Source organism: Gorilla gorilla, chromosome 14, assembly GCF_029281585.2.
Source record: "Gorilla gorilla gorilla isolate KB3781 chromosome 14, NHGRI_mGorGor1-v2.1_pri, whole genome shotgun sequence".
NCBI classification, from domain to species: domain Eukaryota; kingdom Metazoa; phylum Chordata; class Mammalia; order Primates; family Hominidae; genus Gorilla; species Gorilla gorilla.
In genome coordinates this window covers 116,115,613-116,136,527 of record NC_073238.2, presented here as the reverse complement: position 1 = coordinate 116,136,527, position 20,915 = coordinate 116,115,613, and the positions used below count along the sequence as shown (strand labels likewise).

General features: G+C 40.4%; 1 protein-coding gene across 7 annotated transcripts in view; it reads left to right on the top strand.

Moving 5' to 3' along the window:
- The first annotated feature begins 1,853 nt into the window (after window positions 1–1,853).
- The window catches only part of NALCN (sodium leak channel, non-selective), a 363,332-nt gene continuing 344,270 nt past the window's right edge, over window positions 1,854–20,915 (top strand). For 3 of the 7 annotated variants that reach the window (XM_055359450.2, XM_063697490.1, XM_063697488.1), the window contains exons 1-2: window positions 1,855–1,927; window positions 19,688–19,834. In XM_055359450.2, the coding sequence (XP_055215425.2) occupies window positions 19,727–19,834 (108 nt within the window). In that variant the 5' untranslated portion in view covers window positions 1,855–1,927; window positions 19,688–19,726. Of the gene's footprint in view, window positions 2,051–19,687; window positions 19,835–20,915 lie in introns of all 7 variants that reach the window. The other 4 variants (XM_031001413.3, XM_055359447.2, XM_063697489.1 and 1 more) reach the window with 2 other exon arrangements.

The following is a 20,915-nucleotide window of genomic DNA, read 5'->3' as shown; positions in this document are numbered from 1 at the left end:
CTGCAGCGAGCTATGATCACATCAATGCACTCCAGGCTAGGCAATGGAGATAGGCCTTGTCTCTAAAAATAACAAAGAAAACAAAAGAAGAGAGATACTGAGCAGGTAGAAGGGGTACTATGATATTTTGGACGTACCTGTTTTTTAAAATGATTGTCTACTCCAATGTACAGTGAATCCCTATGCATTATCGGATGAGTATGCTGGATTCCATGACTTCCTTGAAGCCCATGAATTCTCTGAGACTGTCTCCATCATCATTGGGATTGTTTGGCTCATAAGCATGAATTATAGAGACTTAACAGAGGTAGTTCAACCAAGGACAGAGAAAGGTCTGAAATGCCTGTTGGGTGAGGAGTGGCACTGAGATTAGTAAAAAATCACTGCCTTTACCACTTCAAAACATTATAAATAAATGTTTAAATATTTCATTAATATAATTTTCTAACAGATAATTCGAATGAATTTCAAGGAATAATACACTATCATTCAGCTACCATATATATATAGCTATATATTTCAGTTTGTGAAATAAACTAGTATTTAGATCAAGCAATTGAGAGCCGCAAATAAGGATAATGAAACACGTTGGTAAATACTTTTTCTAAGCAAACTGGTTGTAGATTTACCATTGTTTAAATTACTGTCAATTTTTTCTTATGAGGAGTGATTTCATCATTTGTTTAAAACCTAGCTTTTGACACAGTTTTTCTGAAGTCTTTAGAAATTTGAAAAATTATCCCGCATGATTCTGTATTTCATGAAACACCAATATTTAACATTTCCCTTTAAACAATAAAACGTACTAATATGGATTATGAATGTGAATAAATTGTGAATGGACTTTTTAAGAAAGTAGATTAATTAAATATCTGTAACCAGAAAATACATTTTTAAAATGTAGGTTTGTGTAATTTTACTTCTATACCTTGCCACATAACATTTTGTGATAGACAAATGCTCTTTGTTTAGAATTTCTCTTGTAGAGAAAGCTTCATTCAGTTGTTTCTTTCCCTTTATTTATATGCCTGTGTGCATGATGTCTAAATCACTGGTCAGGAGTTCCCTGGGGATTTTCGTATCTGACTACATGGCAAGATTCCAGACCCAAAGTAAACCTTTCAGAGAGTGGGAATGAGTGGGAGGATGTCGCCCTGGGCATGGTGCTTAGGAGGCCAGATTTCCCTAAACCTGCTCTGCTGGGAGCCCTAGGAAGCCTCAGATGCAGTCTGCTGTCCAGGTATACTTACAGGGTATGGGGTGGGGGACTGTCAATTTCTGAATAGACTTTGTCTCATCCACACGACAACATATTTTAATTTTAAAGGCAAACGTCAACCTATTTAGAAAACTATAAGTGTGGCTGATGCATTCATTATTTAATAACTCCGGGGTGAAACTTGAGGTGAACGGTTTCACCCTTTCATACTCAGGAATGGAACTAGTCCTCATCCTCGGTACTGTGCACAGTCAGACCTCACGCTCGCACGCTGGGCTCCCGGCCTCCTGGCAGTGGACTTAAGTGTACCCCGCGTGTGCCCGGCGGACTCCTGTGCACACCGCCGCCGTGCTGTTGAGTACGAAAGATCCCCGAGAGGAGCTCGCAGATGAGAGCCTAGCTGTTGCTGTGAGACTGACTGCGGGTGGCAGCCGGCAAGAAGGAACTGCCAGTACCGACCCTGGCGCTCCCCACCAACTGCGGCGCAGCCTCCTCTGCGGTGCCCGCCCTTCGGCATCACTGCAGCCCCTGTAGCAAAGCTAACTTTAAAAATTTAAATAAAATAATAATTTTTTAAAGGCCCGAAAACTCCGGCTCCCACCCCTCCCCCAGCCTGCCCGGCGGCGGCGGCGCTCAGTGAGTGACACGGCGAGCGTGAGCCGAGGCCCCAGCCGGGCCGAGCGCGCTGCCTGAGCGGAGCCGCCGTAGGTGAGGGGCTCGCGTCCCCGCCCGCCCTGGGCGCCGCGCCTGGCACTGATCCTGCCGGTCGCCCACTGTCGCCGCCGCCGCCGCCCGCGGGCACCATGACAGCTCTGAGCGCTGGGGTTACAGGTTGGTCACCGCCGCCGGTGCCCGGGAGGCTGCGGCGCGGCCGGCTCCGTGCCCTGCGCCCGAGGCCCGGGATGCGCGCTCGTTAGTTCCTTGGCCGGGCCGGGCCAGGACGGCGCAGGGGCGCTGGGGCTGCCAGAGGGGCTGCTAGAGGGGCTGCGGGCGGGGGCCCCGCGCGGGGGAGGGGTGGGAAGGGGCGCCTCCACCCGAGAGCGGGGCGGTGGGGTCCTTGCCGGCCTGGCCGGGGCGCGGGAGCCGCGACGCGCCCTCCCTGTTCCTGCGCGTGGGTGTCGGGGGCGCCTGCCGCGGGATGCCCCTGGGCTGGCTTGGGAAGCCCAGGGCCGGCGAGACCTCGGGCCTGCCCCGCCTGGGCATCTAGCAGGTGTTGGGGGGCAGGTGGCTGAGGACGAGGCCACTGGGCATCACTACAGCGCTGCACCTGCCCCCTCCGCACCGGGGCTGCTGCCTGGGTAAACCTCTGGGCCAACGCGCGGGTGGGGAGGTGGGGGTGGGCAGCCTGGCTCCAGCAGGTCTCCGCGGGGGCTTCGCGGCCTTGCCCCACCCCCATGCTCCTGTGGATTGCTCCTTGCTAAATGTCCCTTATGATATTCATTGGCCTTGTTAAGCAGCCGTCATTAGGGTGGCCACACCGAACGCAAAACAGTGTCCTGCCAAGCAACACCATTTTGTCACTGAATCTTTAAGAGACCAGCAAAGATGGCCTGGCTGGGATCCCTCTGGGGGCCCAGATCGCAGATCAGGGGTCATTTTGCTGACTTTATGTTCCTCTTTCAGGATGGTGTGAGAACGCTGAACTCAGACCCTTAGTGCTTGAAATACCTTAGAATAAATCTTTCAGTTTCAGGTACAATTTTTCAGACACTGTATTATTAAGGATGTGTGAATACACGCTCATTTTCAGGCCTCAGAAGGTTTTACTCTTAATCTGGTGTTCGTGTGGTCATCAGCTAGGCCCGACTGCCCTGGTGGTGAAATGTGGGTTGAGGACCAGTGACCTTTGTGTTAGTAGTTGGTGGATAACACCTCTAATAGGGGATCAAAAATTAACAGGTGGCGATTTTGAAATATATATATATATATGATTTGTATGTTCATAACTACAACTGTGATTTGATATGGCCTGGGAGAGGAGCGGTTTCACTATGGTAGTTACCCCTGAGGCAGATGCATCTCAGGACTGGCTTTTTAAATTCAAAGATAAGGTTTCCACAGTTCTAAATAACAATCATGGCTTCCCAAACATCTGCAACGAGAAACATTTACTCCCTAACTGGTTGGCTTTCATTCTGTGTGCTTTTCTAGAGTCGATTTTTCGTTCTTCTGTAGTATACTTTGACCTAGCCACTGCTAAAACCAGACAGTGTGAAGACAAAATCCAGCTTTGGAGAAAAACTTAAAAAGTGAAAAGGTTCAGTTGGATCCTCTTCTGTGTTCATAGAAGACATAATCTGTTTGCAGAATAAATGTGCTGTCACTGATAAGGGCTATGCTAAAATCTCTACAAAACTCTAGGAGAAAGCATGTCTCATAAAATAGTGGTTGTACACTTATAACTTTGGATAGGACTTGCAAGATATTCAAAGGAGAAATGTACTTAAAAAATGTACTTAAAAAAAGTCTACTCAAAATAGTGTCATTTAGTTGCAATTTAGTGAACTGAAGATTTGAGTAGCATTTTCTTCTTCTTGGGTATGGCATTTCTTTGAAATGGTTTCCAGGTGATTTTTTTTTATCATTCCGGCATGCTTTGTGTGTGCATGTATGTGTATACACATATGTACACATTTGTTTTATCATTTATCGATGATGTTCAGATAATTTCAGAATTTCCATAGCTGTATAAATTTATCCCAGGTCAGAGTCACATGTGGATTTCAAGTTTGTGAATGATAATTCACATGTACACCTCTATATCCTAAGATAAGCTAAGCACTGGGCCAGAAGCTGGGTGGTGAGTGAGAAAAAGAGATAAACTGAGAGCCTAAGAATCCTTCAGGAAAGACAAATATGTAAGCAGGTGGATATACAGTGAGATGTCTTATTTTCTAGTTTTGCTGTGGAAACTATGATAGTGAGCTTAAACATATTAAGAATGGTCCCCAAGGCCACACACGGTGGCTCATGCCTATAATCCCAGCACTTTGGGAGGCCAAGGCAGGCCTACTGCTTGAACCCAAGAGTCCAGACCAGCCTGGGAAACATGGTGAAACCCCGTCTCTACAAAAAAAAAAAAAAAAAAAAAAAATTCACTGAGTGTGGTGGTGTACACCCGTATCCCCAGTTACTTGGGAGGCTGAGGTGGAAGGATCACTTGAGCCCAGAGAAGTCAAGGCTGCAGCAAGCTATGATGGCACCACTGTACTCTAGAATGGGCGACTGGGCACAGAGTGAGACTCTGTTTAAAAATAAAAAAAGAATGCCCCTGCCCCAAAATGTTATCAACATTTTAGAGCTTCACTCATGTTATACAATTCTCACCTGTCTCAAGGACCAGCACAAATTTTTGTACCTTCAAACTCTATGCAAATGCTTAAAATTTTTTAATTGATTTTTTGAATTTTAAAGTAACCAAAGTTGATAGAGATGATAGAATGATAGAGAAAAAAGAGTAAACACCTAGTTTTAATAACCAAAGACAGATGACTACAATATCTGTGTGTTTTTTATAGTCTTTTTAAGGGCTTGACTTTAGGTAGTTGTAATCGTGGCATTGTACAACTTTTATACTGTTTTTTCCATTGAATATTTATTATAAATATTTAAAATATTTCTATATAATTTTCTTACTTAAAAATTGTAAATGGCTATATAACACCATACCCAGTAAATACAGCCTCATATATTTAACCATACCTCTATCACTGGACATTTGCTGTTTCCAGTTTTTCATCATTATAAACAGTGTCCTGATAGTTATAATGTGGAGATTTATTTCTATTTTATGTTTTTCAGTATAAATATCCAAATATGTCCATATCTGTCACCTATCTATCCATATCTTCACATTGGTTTCCTGAAAAATTCAGATTATAATTTATTTATGATAAATTTCCAGTAATTATATCTTTGAAAAAAGAAGTATCTGAATTATTATAGAGATATATTGTATGTCTTTAAATTGATTTCCTAAAGAATTCAGATTATAATTTTGAATAAATTGCTTAATCTGCTTTTGAGGTAAATCTACCCTTTTACAAAAAGTGTTGGTGGATCACATTCCCTCTTTTGCAGAAATAAAAGAAGGTAACATAATAATTTGGATGTTTGACCTTTGTGCTATATAAAAACTTGACCTTTACAAAAATCACCTAAAAACCAGATGCTAAAATATACCTCTTAGAGTAAAGCCAAAATAGGAATACTATAAAAGTTCAAAGCTGGAAAAAGAAAAAAATCAATGCAAGTTCCTTTAGAAAATTGGCTGTTGTATTCAGGAGTCTAATTCTGCTTTTTGCTTTCCTACTCAGACTTCAAGTAAATGATCAAAAGGGCTTACAGAGTGAAAAATCTGTACCCCCACAGGTAAAGGAAGAAGAGGATCTTTCTTTCCTAGGCTGCAGAATCCAAGGCTTTTCTGGTAGATTCAGTGTAGATGGAACAGGACTGATAGGAAAAACTAAAGTTCAGTTCACAATTTCCTTTCTAAGATCAGTGTACAAAAAATAAGGAAGAGAGACCCTGGAAGAGCCCCTTAGTATGAAGGAGCGAAGTTGAAAGTTGGAAGCAGGCTTTTGTAAAACAGAATTGCTTGTTTCTCCATGAGGTCCCAGGGCAAGGCAGCCATACCAGAATATGTTCTGAAGACAGGGACTGACCCCACAGGTCCAGGCTGGGGGCAGGGGTGGGCCTCCGCAGCAGGAGTGGAAGAATTAGAAGTAGGATAGACCAGAACACTGAAGCCAAGAGAATCATATATGAAGAGATCAAGAGTGAGAATTATTTCCAATTATGCAAAGAAAAGAGATGAAAAGAGGATGTTGTTTGGAGAGAGAATGATATAGATGGAAGACAGCCAACAGAGACACATCAATAAATGTTTTTCCTGACAGAGAGGATCACAGCGCATGGAACACAGCCATGTTTTAAAGTGAGATAAGATTCTTTTTTTCTTTTAGATTAAAAACAATCCAAATCTTCAGATGAAAATAGGTTATCATGTACCAAAACAATTAATAAAACTTAGCCAACATCTACATATAGCCTGATAAAAACTTTGGATTTGAAAACCAATAAAAAGAAAAATATTTCACCAGCATTGTGATCAAATGCTTCAGAAATTACTTAATCCACAAAGAGAAAATTTAGATTAATGTTATACTTCCTCTCTAAAATTATCAGCAAACATAAAATAACATCCTGAAAATCTGTAGTCCTGAAAAATATCAGTAGACAATTCTCTTACGTTGTAAATGAGTCAAAAGTGAAAAATAAATAGGTGAAGAAATACATACTAGGCAAGTGATATCAGTAAAAAAAAATGAGGTAGAAGTGTGTAAATATCAGAAAACAGTTCAAAAAATTGTTTGATTAAATGAGAAAAAAGACCGTAAAGTCATAAAAGTTGCTATCTTTAATACATTTATAACTACAGGCTTCCCATATATACCAATGATCAGAGCATTATAGTATGTACAGTCAAAAGCATAATGCTGGCCGGGCGCAGTGGCTCATGCCTGTAATCCCAGCACTTTGGGAGGCAAAGATGGGTGGATCACGAGGTCAGGAGTTCGAGACCAGCGTGGCCAACATGGTGAAACCCTGTCCCTGCTAAAAATACAAAAAAATTAGCTAGGTGTGATGGTGGGCACCTGTAATCTCAGCTACTCGGGAGGGGAGGCTGAGGCAGGTGAATCATTTGAACCCAGGAGGCAGAGGTTGCAGCGAGCCGAGATCACACATTACACTCCAGCCTGGGCGACAGGGCAAGACTCCGTCTCAAAAAAAAAAAAAAAAAAAAAAGTCTGATGCTTATTTTAGGGGAAATGGAAGGGGAAGCATGCCCATAGACTCAATATCTTTTTAAAGAGTTTTGTGACCTAAAATGGTATTGGGAGTCAGCATTTCATCTTAAGAAGTACAAAAAAAGGAAGAAAAAAGAAAGAGGATAAAGTTTTAAGAATGAAAACATGAATGAATTCACTATGACATAGATAAACTCTAAATCTGATAGCAAAAACTGAGAGCTACAGCATTCCAGTCTGGGAGGAATATTGATCTACAGGTATATTTAAGGTAAATTAGAATGCCAAGAAATTGGAATGATGACAAGGAGGTTAGTGAAGAAATGCACTGGAGAAATTGGGTATACAATTCCAAGATTGAAGAACTGGAATCAGATTGCAGTAATGGAAATGAAGAGGTGGATGGTAAAGATATATCCACAAAAACTAATGCTACCACGTCTTGGTGATGGAAGGAAGAGAATGAAAGGGAGTCCTAGGTTAAAAATAATTTCCGATCATCGAGCTTGGGTGATTGTGCTATTGTATTCTATTAAGTCTAGTTAAAAGAAATTGTTACGGCTTTATCTTTCAGTTAATAGTATCTACAGGGTAAATCCTTTGCTTCATTCTCTTTTCTAGTTTTATTGTTATTTCGAAATTCACATGAGATTACTTCCACAGGCAATATCATTTTGCTTCCTTTCTTTGAAGGCATTGAATGGCAATTTAAAGGTGTAGTCTAGACTAGAAAATCATAACAGAAACCCCAACAAAAACTCAAATATCTTAGTTATCCTTTTATAAAACAAAAATTTCATTCCTGTATACAATGCAAGTTAGTTATTTTAAAAGTAAATTCTGAAGATTTCTGAGGAAAGAATAGAATATACTGTATATACATACAATTATAAATCAAAATTTTTGTCTCAGACATATTTTGCCTGTGTTGCTTATGATTAGACTCTCTTATTCTTTTCCACACAGAGCCATGACTATGCAATGTGAAATCTCTAAGTGTTCTCTTCTGAGCATCTAGGCTAGTGATGCCCCATTAATTTGGAAACAGTGATGGGAGAGGTGTGCAGGGATCACCTGAAGATGTTTTTTAAAAAATACAATGTCCTGTTTTCCACCCTTAAAGATTCTGATTTAGTATGTCTGAGGCGAAGGAGGCCTCAGCTTGAGTGTCTTAGTTAGCTTGGGCTGCTGTAACAAATAGCACAGACTAGGTGGCTTAAACTCCAGACTTTGGTTTTATACAGTCTGGAGACTAAGAAGTCCAAGATCAAGGTGCTGGCTGATTCCTGTGAGGGCTGTCTTCCTGGTCCACAGACCATTCAGCTGCCTCCGTTCTTCTTATAGATTCGCTAATCCCATTCATGGGGTCTCCACCTTCATGGCCTCATGACCTCCCAAAGGCCCCGCCTCCAAATACATTAGAGATAAGAGCTTCAACATATGACTTGAGGAAGGCAGAACCGTTCGGTTTATAGTGTTGAGAATGTTTCTGAACCTCCCTTGATAATTCATATGTTAAGCAGTCTTTAGGAATTACTATTTTAAACCATCCCCTTTTGAGCAAATTTTGTGGATTCATATTGCAAAATTTAACAAGCACAAAAACATAATCTCCCTTTGATCTTCTGTTATGTTTAAATATAGTAGCAAATTTTGAAAACTACTGTTTTAAACCATCCACCTTCTTTATCTAACCTTTACAGATTCATATTATAAGATTAAACAACCACAATCAAAATAAGTATCCCCTTTCTGGTTTTTCATAATATATAAATGATAGTAGTGTTATGCCCAGACCATTAGTTCCCGAAAGAAGACCACCAGAGTCCAGAGTCAAAGCCAAGCGGCAAGGATCTTTACTACAAGTTCGAACCTGGTCCCTCCATTCCACAGCATACAAGAGGGCCCTGAACAATGCGAGTGTTTGCTTTTTATAGCCTGAGAGTTACAGGGGAACAAAGGAATTCTTTTGGTTCCCGCTTTTTCAGTAAAACTTTGAACGGCTGTCCCGTTATCGGAGACTTTCCTGGTGGTGTTTGTACTGGGCTCAGGAAGTTTGAGAGATATATGGCGATATGTGGTGAGATGGGAAGATGGGATGTGTTTGTACTGGGCTCAGGAAGTTTGAGAGATATATGGCGATATGTGGTGAGATGGGAAGATGGGATGTGTTTGTACTGGGCTCAGGAAGTTTGAGAGATATATGGCGATATGTGGTGAGATGGGAAGGGAAGATGGGATGTGTTTGTACTGGGCTTGTTTGTTTTGAGCCTGGGGCTGAGGAATGTTCCCGGCTCCTTTCATTAGCAGCTCATCAAAATAAAATATCCAACACTGGATAGTTAATATAGAGTAGGATGGTGGTGGCCAGGGGCTGGGAGGAGGGGAAAATGGGGAGTTGTTAATTACTGGGTAGAACGTTTCAGTTATGCAAGATGAGTGAGCTCTAGAGATCTGTGTTATGACATTGTGCCTGTAGTTAACATTTTATAGTGAATGTAAAAATCTGTTAAGACAGTTCTCGTGTTAAATGCTCCTACTACAATGAAACAAAAATAAAAATTACTGTGATGTAGGTGACAAAAATACAACCCAGTTCCCTCTCATACTGCTTGACAGTTTTAGTTTGGGCATGTAGGTGCAATGACAGTTTTAGTTTGGGAGTGCAGGGTGCAATGACAAAAGGGCATTGGGGCATTGTGGTGTGTACTGAATCCCTTTAGCAAACCCAATCACTTTTAAAGGCCAGAGAAAATTCAATTTTCACAATTAAAAAATAAAACAGAATCCTTGGAGAAGTAATGACAGTTTTGGAGTTTTTCTAGAAATAACCAGAGAAAAATAACCTGCTGTTTTACTTTGGGATTTAGGAAATAGACTCATAAAAAGTGGGGAACCATTTTTTATTTCTAATCAGTACCTTGACAAAAGGAAAACAGAAGAGTCTGTTTTTGGAGATGGTTCTTTGAAACATTTGCCTTCCCCTATGTGGTCACCACCTTGGGTAGCCCTTGAAGTCTGCTGGGACTGGACCTTGCATGCAAAATTCTGTTTTTTGCAGAGCTACATTATTTAGTGAGGGCCAAGACATAGAAGAATGAGTACCCCAAAACAAAAGTGGCAGGTGGCATTTGGAGGAGAGAGAGAGAAAGAGAGAGGCAGAAAGGAAAAGAGAAGGAAGAACAAAACCAGGCAGCCAAATCAGGGCCTTGACTTTTGTACAAAATTAGATTGAAAATCAACCACAGCAATCCACTACCTGCAGGGACAGGGGAATGGGCTGCTGTTCTGTTGTGGAGATACACATTGCTGCTGTGATGCCCAGAGTGTCAGTTTTTTGATGCTATCTTAGTTCTCCTGCTAACATGTTCTCTGCTGTGTTGCTGGGGGAGACGCAGGACTCCAGGCTAAGTTTAAGAGAGAAAACATAGAGCTGCTGCCTTTCCTCTGAGCAGAGGCCAGATTACAGGGAATGATGCATCCAGCTCATTGAAGTTCACAAGCTGAGGATACCCGGAGGAGAGGCTTGCTTGAGAGGGCCCGGAAGGACTGGCATTGCAAGTCTAGTAGCAGGCATGCTCTAATTTGGTTTTATTACTTAGACATGGAATAGGCAGGAACTTGGAGATTCCCGTCTCTGTTCTCTGGGAAAGAAGACTGTTCTATTTACAAAGACTTGAAAGGGTCAGACTGAAAGAAGACATGGACAGCAAAGTATTCCTGGGGTGGAAATCAGAAAGACCTGGCTCCCTCGTGGTTTATCACAGCTAACCATGTGACCTCAGACAACGCACTTATCTTCTCCAAAACTCAGTTTCACCTGTAAAATCAGAATAACAGAGAGAGACACTTGCCTCATTGAGGCATGGTGAGAAATAGGTAACAATTAGCCTCACACTTAATAAACCCTCAGCAAATGTTAGGTGTAACTTGTTTAAACTGAAAATTTTTTTAATGTTTTACTTGTTTCAAAGAAATTATAAATAAAACACATCATCTTTGTGAACATGTACAGAAGTTCGTGTTTGTGAAATGTACAAAAGTTCTTAAGGTTAAAAAGTGAAAGTCAAATGCTTCACCATTTCTCTCCCTCCCTCTGTTCTCCCAACAAAGAGACTACTTGGATTCTAAACTTGCTTCCAATTCCTGTGGGTCTGGGCATGTTTGCCTCCAATTTTTAATCTCTGTAGTGGGAATAATACTAAAAACTACTTCAGAGAGGTGTTAAATGCTTAGAATAGTGCCTGGCATGGAGTAAGCTTTCAATAATATTTGTTCTCATCTTTCAAGTTAAAAAAATGAGTACATAATGTCTAAGCTTGCTTCTATTCTATAATTATGCACAGTAGTTTATGGACTTTCATTCTACCCTGAGAAATGATCAAATGCATAAAAATCTGAGCAGTGTCAAGAGTATTAATCACTTTTATCATTGGAAGTCACTTTGGATATCATCTGTTGCAAAGTCCCAGACAGAGGAGAAATCTTTTCTGCAAACTCTAAAATGTGTAGTCATTCCCTCTGAGAGTATCCATAAAGGAGTTTACCACCTTTCAGGATATTCCAACACATTATGATTGGAAACTTATAGAGTAGATGTTCTTTTTATCAAATAAACAGTCACCTCTTGATAAACTTTTGATAGAGAATTTCTATTTTGTCTGCATTTTCCTTGCTAGAAGAACAGAGAACACTACAAAACAAATCATAACATCTGTGTTCTGGGCTTTGGATTTTGGGTATGACAGAAAAACTTTCTCAATACATACCTTTTAATTGCTCTTGCACAATCTCTGTAAAAAATTACATGCATTCTTTTAGCCATGTATCATAGGTGGAATCTATTTTTTAGTTTTCATATTCTTAGCCTAGTCAGTCAAGAAATTACGAGACTAAAACTAACTCTAGGAAGTGAAGAAATCTGTCATTTTAGGAAATGGAGAAATCTGTCTCTTCACTACATGGGGTGAGATTATCAAATGGGAGTTAGTAAATATGTTTTTCTCATTCTTTACCAAATTTAGAGAAAAAAATAATGAAGGTATAATAGAATATTTCTAGGATTCATCCTCAAGGAAAAAGGAATAATAAATGGATAATACCTTCAGAAACTTAAAAGGGTTATTTAGATAGATTTAATGAGAGGTTTGATGATTTCTGCCAGAAAAAAAATTGACATTTTTATAAGTGTGTGGTGAGAAAAATCATAGAGTGAGTCAGATAATAAAAATGGATTCAATTTCAGGAGATGAGACATGTCTGTACTATTTGCACAAAAAATAATTGATGCCAAGAGTTTGTAATCACCAGGCTATATGATTTAAATATATTGAAAAAGTCATTTTCTGATTTCCTGTCCATTCTGTAATATACTTAATTTTTGATTCAATAGTTCTGTCAGGCACATTGTCCCATCTTGTCTCTGTGCCTGAGTTTCCTCATCTGTAAAATGGTTCTTGTGAAAATTGAATGACATAATGCATATTCTTTTTTCTTTTTTTCTTTTTGAGACAGAGTCTCACTCTGTCACCCAGGCTGAGGGGCAGTAGTATGATCTTGGCTCATTGCAGCCTCTACTTCCCAGGCTCAAGTGAGCCTCCCACCTCAGACTCCTGAGTAGCTGGGACTACAGGTGCATACCAGTACTCCCAGCTAATTTTTTGTATTTTTTTTTTGTAGAGATGGGTTTTCTCCATGTTGCCCAGGCTGGTCTCGAACTCCTGGACTCAAGCGATCCACTGCCTCAGCTTCCCTAAATGCTAGGATTACAAGTGGGAGCCACCACACATGGCCTGAAAATGTATGATATTATTAAACAGCCTGGCACATAATAACCCCTCAACCAACATTTTTGTTAGAAGGACTCTGTTTTTGCATGACAGTAAACATAATTTGGGTTGAAATCAACCAGTGAGCTCACTATTTTAACATGGAAACTCTCATGTATCCCAAAGCACTTTTTCATGGGGTGTATGTGTGTGTGCATGTGTGTGTGAGCTACTGAAGGCTATTTTCCTTTGGAGAAAGCATTCTGAGTAGGAGATAACATTCATTTTTACAGCAACTTCTGTTTTTAACACTTTCCCTTAAATTGTCATGATGATTGAAATCTCAAGGCAGTCATTGAGCAGCCCCTAAATGGGAGACAGCAGAGTTGCTGGATTCTGATCTGGAAAGTGCCCAGTGCGTGTGAGAGGCTGTGGAGGCCATGAGAGGTGACCTCATGGAGGGAGAGGAAGAGCGTGAGCATGCAGGACACAGATGATCTGGGCTCAGAGAAAGAGGGGAAGTTCAGACACTCAAGATGCACAGAGAGGACACTCAGCTGGGCAGAGGGAGGTGCAGGTATCAGTAGCTCTGAGGCTCAAATGTGCCCTGGGAATTGGAGGACGGCGGAGTGGGCAGGGATGGTGACACATGAGGCAGGTGGATGGATGTTGGATAACAGATAATAAGACAAAAATATGGGATATTTTTTCCTAGTTGAAACCATAGCATAAAATGTATGATGCTACATTCATTTGCTCTGAATGGACATGTCTTCTGTCTGAGAAGGAACTTAGCAAACAAAATTGACAGTCAAACTTTACAGAAACAAGGCCATCTTGCTGTTAAGCATCGCCTTTTGTCGTCAAGTTTTCACTGTGGTGTATTGAGGTAAAAATGAAGATGTAAATGTGCATATAGGGAAAGGACAGGAAGCTCTTGTTCAAATGTAGATTTTAGTGGTTTGTTGTTTTGAGTTCTGTGGCTATTGGAACTAAAAAGAGGAAGAAATAAAAACATTTGAAATGAGAATTAATATTGTAATGCCTACATTAACAAATTGGTAACATCAAATACATGTGTCTTCAAAATATGGGGTAATGCCTTTCTCAGATACAAATTTAACACTGGGAACCTAATCTGGAAAGCTGTGCTTATATCAGCTCACCTTGTAAGGCCTTGCACGTATACACATGTAAATGAGCTATGGGACAAGAAAGACAAGGAAGGGGCACAGATATTTGAAGGTAGTGTTTACTTACAGTTAGGATTTTCTGCACATGTGTATTTATCGACAGAGGATGATGTTCACAGAATATGGCTAGATTTTAAAAATCTGGTTACAAAACCATGCGTAAGCAGCCATTTAAAAATAAATGTATGCATGGAAAAATATATATGGCAAAGAAAGTCCTAAAAGAGATACAATTCATATCCTCTTGGAGAGTAAGCACCCTAAAGAAAATTCCATGAGAGACCATAACTAATTACTACTTCATCTGCAGCCCCTTGTTCGGTGGCAGACACAATGTATGTGCTCAACAAATTCTTTGCAAAAATGATTGAGTCTCTAGAAGTGGAATCCCTGATGGCTTTCATTTTTGTTTCTTATTTTGTTTATATAGTTTTTCTAATTTTTCTACAACAAACCTGTATTACTTGTGTTAATGAAAATAAAATAAAAATAGAATTATTTTCTTCTAACTTAATTTAAGGTTTAAGTATTTGAGATCTAGGCAAAGAAAGACCAGTCAGCTCTCCTGGATTTTTGCATGAATCTCATTATGCCCGATAGCACAGAAACATGTTGGGAATCCACTGCTCAATATTCCTTGCCTAGGGAGGTAGTATGGAGCTAGCAGTAAGGTACTGAAGGAATAAGAAAACCACTAGATGGAGGTTGAAGAGAAAGTGCGCCACACTAGAGGCTCTCTTTTAATTAATCAGCTACTCTGCCTTTAAATACAGCATGTTGTCTTCCATGTCAGGAACATGGAGGGAAAAGACCTAGTATGTTTTGTTCAATGTTAAATCCACATCACTTAACATAATGGTCGGGATAGTCAAAAAACAAAACAATTATGCAAACATGAATGAATGAGAAACTTCTGCTAGCAATGCTGGTTGGTTTCCCAAAGACATGAAAGTCAGAGTTTGAGGTGAAGAGTCCCGGAGATGTTATTGAACATTTTCTTTTCTTAATTTCCTTCTCAAACTGTGCCAGGGATACTAAGCAAAGAGATAAAAACCCACCATTAAGTGTGTATGTGTGTGTCTGTGTCTGCAATAGGGCGGTTGATAAACAATTTCACTTGCACTCCTAAAGACCCCACAGTTTATGCACAAAAGTTATCAGAAGAGTGGTTGTTGGTATTGACGTATTGACAACCTTAATAACACCTAATGATTAAAAATGAGTCAATGACTTCTGTCTTCTTTGGGGCTTTTTAGAATGAAATAGATGCTTTGATTTTATACAAGTTGTATGTTTATCTTCTCACACCTTTATTCCCAAATATTAAGTTTTTCAGTTATAACAAATAAATCACACACGTAGTCAAAAAGTCTTCATGAGTTAAGTTAGGGAATTAGGAAAGACTGATGTGGGATTGGCATTGGATAACAAAGAGGACATGGCTTGGATAAAGGGTTTGAATTAGTTGAGTAAAGGTTGCAGGATGGTGAATAATGGTATGTTTAGCCAACCTGAGTGCAGCATGTGGTATGAGTGTGAAAGGAAGTGCAGGTACAAATCAGTGGGACTCAGGGTCCTGGAAACATAAGATTAAATAAAGTAGGCAGTTCGTAAGCTTCAAGAATGCCTTCATATTCAGTGCTGTATACCCAGCACATACCGCAGTGCCTGATACCACAGTGGATGCATAATATTTGCTGTGTGAATGAATGAATGAACGAATGAATGAGTGAATGAGAAACAAGAAGATACACTGAGGTTTTCTGGGCTACAAAGGAGACCTACAGTGTGTTTGGAAGCTGATTTTTTTTATATAAAAGAGGGAACATTTTGAAAGGCATCCCAGACCTGAGGGCCCATGGCCTACCTAGAAAGGAGTCTAGAAATGGGGATAGGTGAAAAAGGCCATTGTACATATATGGAATGAATAAGCAAGAAAACAATCCACTGCTGAGAGTGGGTGCAAAGAGAACCTGCGGGGCCTTCCCGCTGCACATGGGAAACGTGAAGAGTTCAGAGCAGTAGGGTCTGGGACATGAGAGGAAGGAGAAAAGCAGGATGCCTGGCTCATGTCGCTCTCTCAGGCTGAATCTTCATTCATGATGGTGTTGGCACCGTCTTCCTACATCTGCGGGGGAAGCAGCACCGCTACCTCTCTAAATTAGTAGCTGGACACAGATGGTAATGGAAACTGTAACAACAGGTGATCACTTAAGGGGTTAAGTAGAGAGGACAGGCAAGAAGGGCATGCTGTGAACCATAATTTGGAAGACAGGAGAAGATTCAAAAGACTTTAATACTGAACCCAAGAGAGCTGCAAGGGAAAGAAATGACCCATAGTGTTGCAAGGGCGCTGCAGTTAAAGAAAATGGAATATTTTAATTTTAATACCATGAAGAGGGGGCTGGAATGAAGTAGGGAAAGTATATACCAATAGAAATGAAATTGCTATCACAGAATACAAAAACTGGGCCTTAACCATTTAAAACAGCAATGAACATGGGATGAATGAGTTTCCTGCGTTGCTATAAGCTGTTTCTGAGTAAAAGATTTATTAATGGATACATTGTGACTGTGTAGCCTCTCTCCTGATATTGAACTATTTAAATACCAACTACTTTTAATAAATGTCGGAAACCTTTTGAAAGCCATGTTTTTCAAACTTTGTGTACTGCCTTATGAAGGACACTTTGGTAAACAGAAAAAAGAGATATTGGCTTATAAAAACATAATAATGATAACGCTCAGATACACAGGAGCAATTTCCTATCAAAATAATAAACTTACCTAGGATACTTAAATATCCCTACTGGTTTTTATCAGAGAAATAATAGGTCTGCTATATGCAGTTTTATTGATTCAACATGAATGAAGGCATAAAACAATATTTCTGTTTGCAAAGGAAAATTATTACAATCAACCACCTCAAATTAATTTTGAATTCCTCATGTGTTTGTAACTTAAATTTATTTTACTACTTGAATGCTTTATAAAATATTTAATAGTATTAAATTAAATCTAGAGATCCAGGAGCTAGTTGTTGAGTTTTTATGTATGTGTGGATTAGCCAGGTATCTTTGGAGCTTAGATCATTTCTTGGGCACTGTGAGATTTAGTGGCACCTGGGAGCAGGTAAAGTGAAGGTAAATGTGAGTGACAGCTATTGTCATTCAGTTATAATTGCACTATTTTGGTTGGTCAGATATAACCAAAGTGGGAATTTTTTAAAAAACAATAAATTCTGGACACGTATTTTTCTAGATAAACAAATCCATAATCAAAAATGATTTTTGCTTTAGGTGGCGTATTGATAATAAAGGTGCATGGAATTCATATGCCCATTGTCTCCACTGCTCAGTGAAAGAGGAATTGTGGACAGATCTTTAAAATTCCTTATATAATCTTTGAAGTGAAACCACTCTTTTACTTGCTCCTTTGTATGTGTCATCTTGAAAGATTTCTAAAAGATTCTATCTACACTCAGTATTTGGGTGGATAGGAGACTGTCATTGAAGAGGCATCTCAAATTGAGGCCACCAGATTTCCTTCACTACTACCAGTAAATCAGAGAAAAAAAAAACACTTTAAATACTCTGTATACATTAACATGGGATATCAAAGAGTCCCAAACCCCAATTATATAACATAAATTAATTAGTGCAGCCTACTGCAAAGCCCATATTCAAACTCAACATTCAGAGCAATAACAGCCTGGAAATACCTAGCATGTCTTCAAGCCAGTTAGCTTGTTTTCTTCTGGGAATAGGAGGTGAATCAGTCCGTTTTCACACTTCTATAAAGAAATACCTGACGACGCTGGCTAATTTATAAAGGAAAGAGGTTTAATTGACTCCATTCTGCATGGCTGGGGAGGCCTCAGGAAACTTACAATCATGGTCGAAGACACCTTCTTCACAAGGCGGCAGGAGAGAGAAAGAGTGTGTGAAGTAGGAACTGTCAAACACTTATAAAACCATCAGATCTTGTGAGAACTCACTCCCTATCATGAGAACAGCATGGGGGAAACCGCCGCCATAATTCAACCCCTCTCTCCACACGTGGGGATTGTGGGGATTATAATTCAAGATGAAATTTTGGGGGGTGGGAGGACAGAGCCAACCCATATCAGGAGAGTTAGGCAGAGATACCTGCCCAGGTAGATAAAGGAGCACATAGCGATGGGGATAGGTGCTCAATACAGGCAATCAGATTCGGAGCTGCTTTGTTCTGAGTTTCTGTGTTTTATTCTCTTTTCCAGTAAAAACTGCATCTGCGTGCGCGCGCGCGCACACACACACACACACACACACACACACACTGCAAACATGTTCTTGTACTCCAGTGAGGACTAAGTGGCACCCATTGTGCTTGGTTAGGTTTCTTTCTCTAGACCCATGGAGCACCAGATAGGAGAGCCAGTGAACCCGCCTGATGTTAAAACTGCAGTGCTACGTTTTCCTGACTCAGCACAGCTGTACACTGCCTGAAGCGCTCTTTTTTTTCTGTTACCCGCCTTGAGAAATTCTCCTAATAGTCTGCAGCTTCAGCATGGTCACCTCTAAACCCCTTACACATTGTAGTCAAACAGAGCTTATTTTAAATTTCAAGTTTGCTTGGATGGCCTTGGTCAAGTTATTATCTGCCTTGAGGCTAGCTTTTCTCATTTTTCTCATGCATGTGTAAGATGAGTTTTTTGTTTTTGTTTTTGTTTTTGGTTAGGGCTGTTGTAAAGATCAAATAAAATATCATTGCTAAGTGTCCCAAACATAGTATATGCCCATAGCTGTTAGTTCCTCGCCTTCGTTTAAGACTCAATCCAGGTGCTAATCAAATGGGAAGTCTCACAGTCCACTCAGGGATCATCAGGTACCACCTGCCTTTATAACAATTCTTCTCACATTGTATTGCACTTATTTGCTATTTGTGTCCTGAGGGCTGACATATAATAGCCCCCCTTCAAGTGACTGCTGAGTTGTGGAAGGCAGTAGCAATGGCCATAGGGAGGTAACGTCTATCACGGATGTAGATGTTTCAGAATTGTGGAAATTTAAGCAGTTAGCAGGCATCTCATCTCCCACCTCAATGTAATTTCATGAAAAATTTACTTCAGAGTAGCTGGAAGAATTTAGATAATCACTGCATTCATAAAACAAAATCTCCATTTAGAGGAGGTTCTTCCCCCATTCTTTCTGACCTCCTTCCCCTCCCAAGTTGGGAGATCAACTTGGGGCTACTGTTGGAAGTAAGAGACGTCTGTGAATGTCGTATTAAATTAACACTGGGGAAACCATGGGGAAGATCTGTGCATTTCATCTGTATTAGTCAGCAGTGTTCTAGCACAAAGCACCTCTATGTGGAGACAGCTTTAGGTATAAGAGCATACATCTAAAAAGATTTTCCCAAGAATATGTCTGCCCTAAGAAGCAACCCATTTTACTCTAGCTATTCTAAATAGCTAGCCTCTAAACTGCTTTTGAAGTACATAAAATAATCCATTGCTTTGGGAGAAAAAAAATCAAGCTTCTATTGGTTTTAATTTATCTCATCCTTTTAAAGTTTCTATTTTCATATGTTTATTATACACTATGGAGTAGAACACATATATGCCTTACAAATAAGTAGATATATGTGGGGAACTCAATTTTTTGATGAGGGCAAGATGGTTTAGATGACAAATACAACTTTTCCTTTTCCCAGACTGTGGTTTTGTGCTTGCTCACCAAAGCTAACCTCAGCATGCTCAAAAGGAAGCAGAGTTCCAGGGTGGAAGCCCAGCCAGTCACTGACTTTGGTCCTGATGAGTCTCTGTCGGATAATGCTGACATCCTCTGGATTAACAAACCAGTAAGTTTCTTCTTCGAGTATGGAGAAGCATATGTGGATGTGAGATAAATGTGATTGACAAATTCAAATATCATGTACCTTTTTGGCTTCGAAATATCTGAGCTGCAGTAGAATATGGATGAGGTTCAGAGTCTGGAAGTAGAGAACAATCCAATGAAATAGTGAGATGTCGCTATGAGTTACTCACATAGGAAGATGCACTGGGTAGTCTGATCCCCTCCCCTCCCCACGCTGTGCACCCTGTCCTCAGAGTCACGTGGTGTAGAGATCATACCACTTCTCAGGCTGATCCAAAGCTGGGGTCCAAGATGAGCAACCTGTTCTTAATGAACCTCCTTTACTTGTTGTCAACGTTTCTGAATCCGTGAGACAATATGCACATGTTTGGAATTAAAGGTCTCCTTCTGATTTGCAAAATTTGAGTAAAAGGTCAATGAGATAATGGATGGTATCTCTGAAGAACTTTGTCACCTTCACCGCCTAATTAAGTTGATGACGATTTGAGAAGAACTGCTAGGCCAGGCACGACTGTATGCCAGAAAGCATGGTAACCAGAACTAAGCCTGACAGGCATGCATATCCATGAGTGCTGGAATCTCAGCTCTGCAAAACCAAGCAGGATCAGCTTCTTACTCATCTCATGGTTGATGCTGAAGTAACAAAAGGAAATGGCCTGTTCCCTCTTGCAGTGCTTGTCCTTCCCCCAACCATGATACACACATGATCTGCTTGGACTCTTTGCTGTCCTTCCCAGTCTCTCTTCCTCTAATCTGCCCTCCAGATTACTTTCCCTGCCTGCTCACATTTCTTTCTATATTTCTATTTTTATTCACATCACGCTTCTGCTTTATAATCATGGAAGCATCCCTATTACCTTCATTGCAAATTAAAATATGTTAGTGTGACATTCCTGCTTCTTTTCATTCAGGACCTAACCTGTCCAGCAACTGCTCCTTTCCTGTGTCAGCACACTGTCCACTTGAGCCCCATCAGCAGCCTCCTACTCCTCTAGGCTCTCTGGATTGTTCACATTGCTTTCCCTGCTCGTACTGCTCCCTGGCCCCAGTGACCCTTTCCCAGC